Consider the following 724-nt stretch of genomic DNA (forward strand, 5'->3'; position numbering starts at 1 on the left):
ATCTAATCTATCTGCCAGTACTAACACGGCTTTCCAATTTCTAAGGCCAGGCTGGCAGTCAGAGCGACTTCATTACACTATGATGTGAAAGACTATAAACAAATTTATCACCCATAATTACAGCTTGCCTTAGATGCTATGATGGGTGTTTTTCTAAGTAGATCAGTTCTAGCTCTGTCCCCTGCTGTGAACGGTCGTTTGAGAACTCTTCTGTGGGATCCAACTCGAGATTAAGGAGGCCAGGTTCTTTCTGAACTGTTGACTGTGCAGAGTGTACATTAGTGGATTTAGACAGGAGTTAAGCAGTGCACTCGCTGTGGCCACCGCGCTGACTGTGCCATAACCGCCAGGAATTATGGGGCTTATGACGCAGAGAGTAGCTTGAGGGATCCAGCAAACAGAAAAGATTACAGTGACGGAAATGAGCATCTTGGTCACTTTGTTTCTGCGTCGTGTCGTCGATGCTCGAGAAGAATCTGGAATAAAAGTTTGTTTTTGCAAATGCAAAATAATGCTTGAGTACAAGCACCCCATTATGCAAATAGGAATAACTGAATTGCAAAATGACCATGTGATGTAATAGGCACGGGAAAATGTGTAACTTGGGAAGTTCTCGGAGCACATTTGACTCTGTACATCAAAGGCTGTCACAACAACAGACGGCAAGTTTAATGAGATTGCTAAAATCCACAACAGTAACAGCAGCCACCACGAATACCTGCGT

The 724-nt window shown here is 43.8% G+C and overlaps 1 protein-coding gene across 1 annotated transcript in view; it reads right to left on the reverse strand.

Moving 5' to 3' along the window:
• Window positions 1–724, reverse strand: part of LOC140940844 (neuropeptide FF receptor 2-like) — a 1,086-nt gene continuing 362 nt past the window's right edge. Inside the window, exon 1 of the mRNA XM_073389809.1 lies at window positions 1–724. This exon is cut by the window's right edge and continues 362 nt beyond it. Within this exon, the coding sequence (XP_073245910.1) occupies window positions 169–724 (556 nt within the window). The 3' untranslated portion in view covers window positions 1–168.

The sequence above is a fragment of the Porites lutea genome, chromosome 6 (genome assembly GCF_958299795.1).
Source record: "Porites lutea chromosome 6, jaPorLute2.1, whole genome shotgun sequence".
Classification (NCBI taxonomy): Eukaryota; Metazoa; Cnidaria; class Anthozoa; order Scleractinia; family Poritidae; genus Porites; species Porites lutea.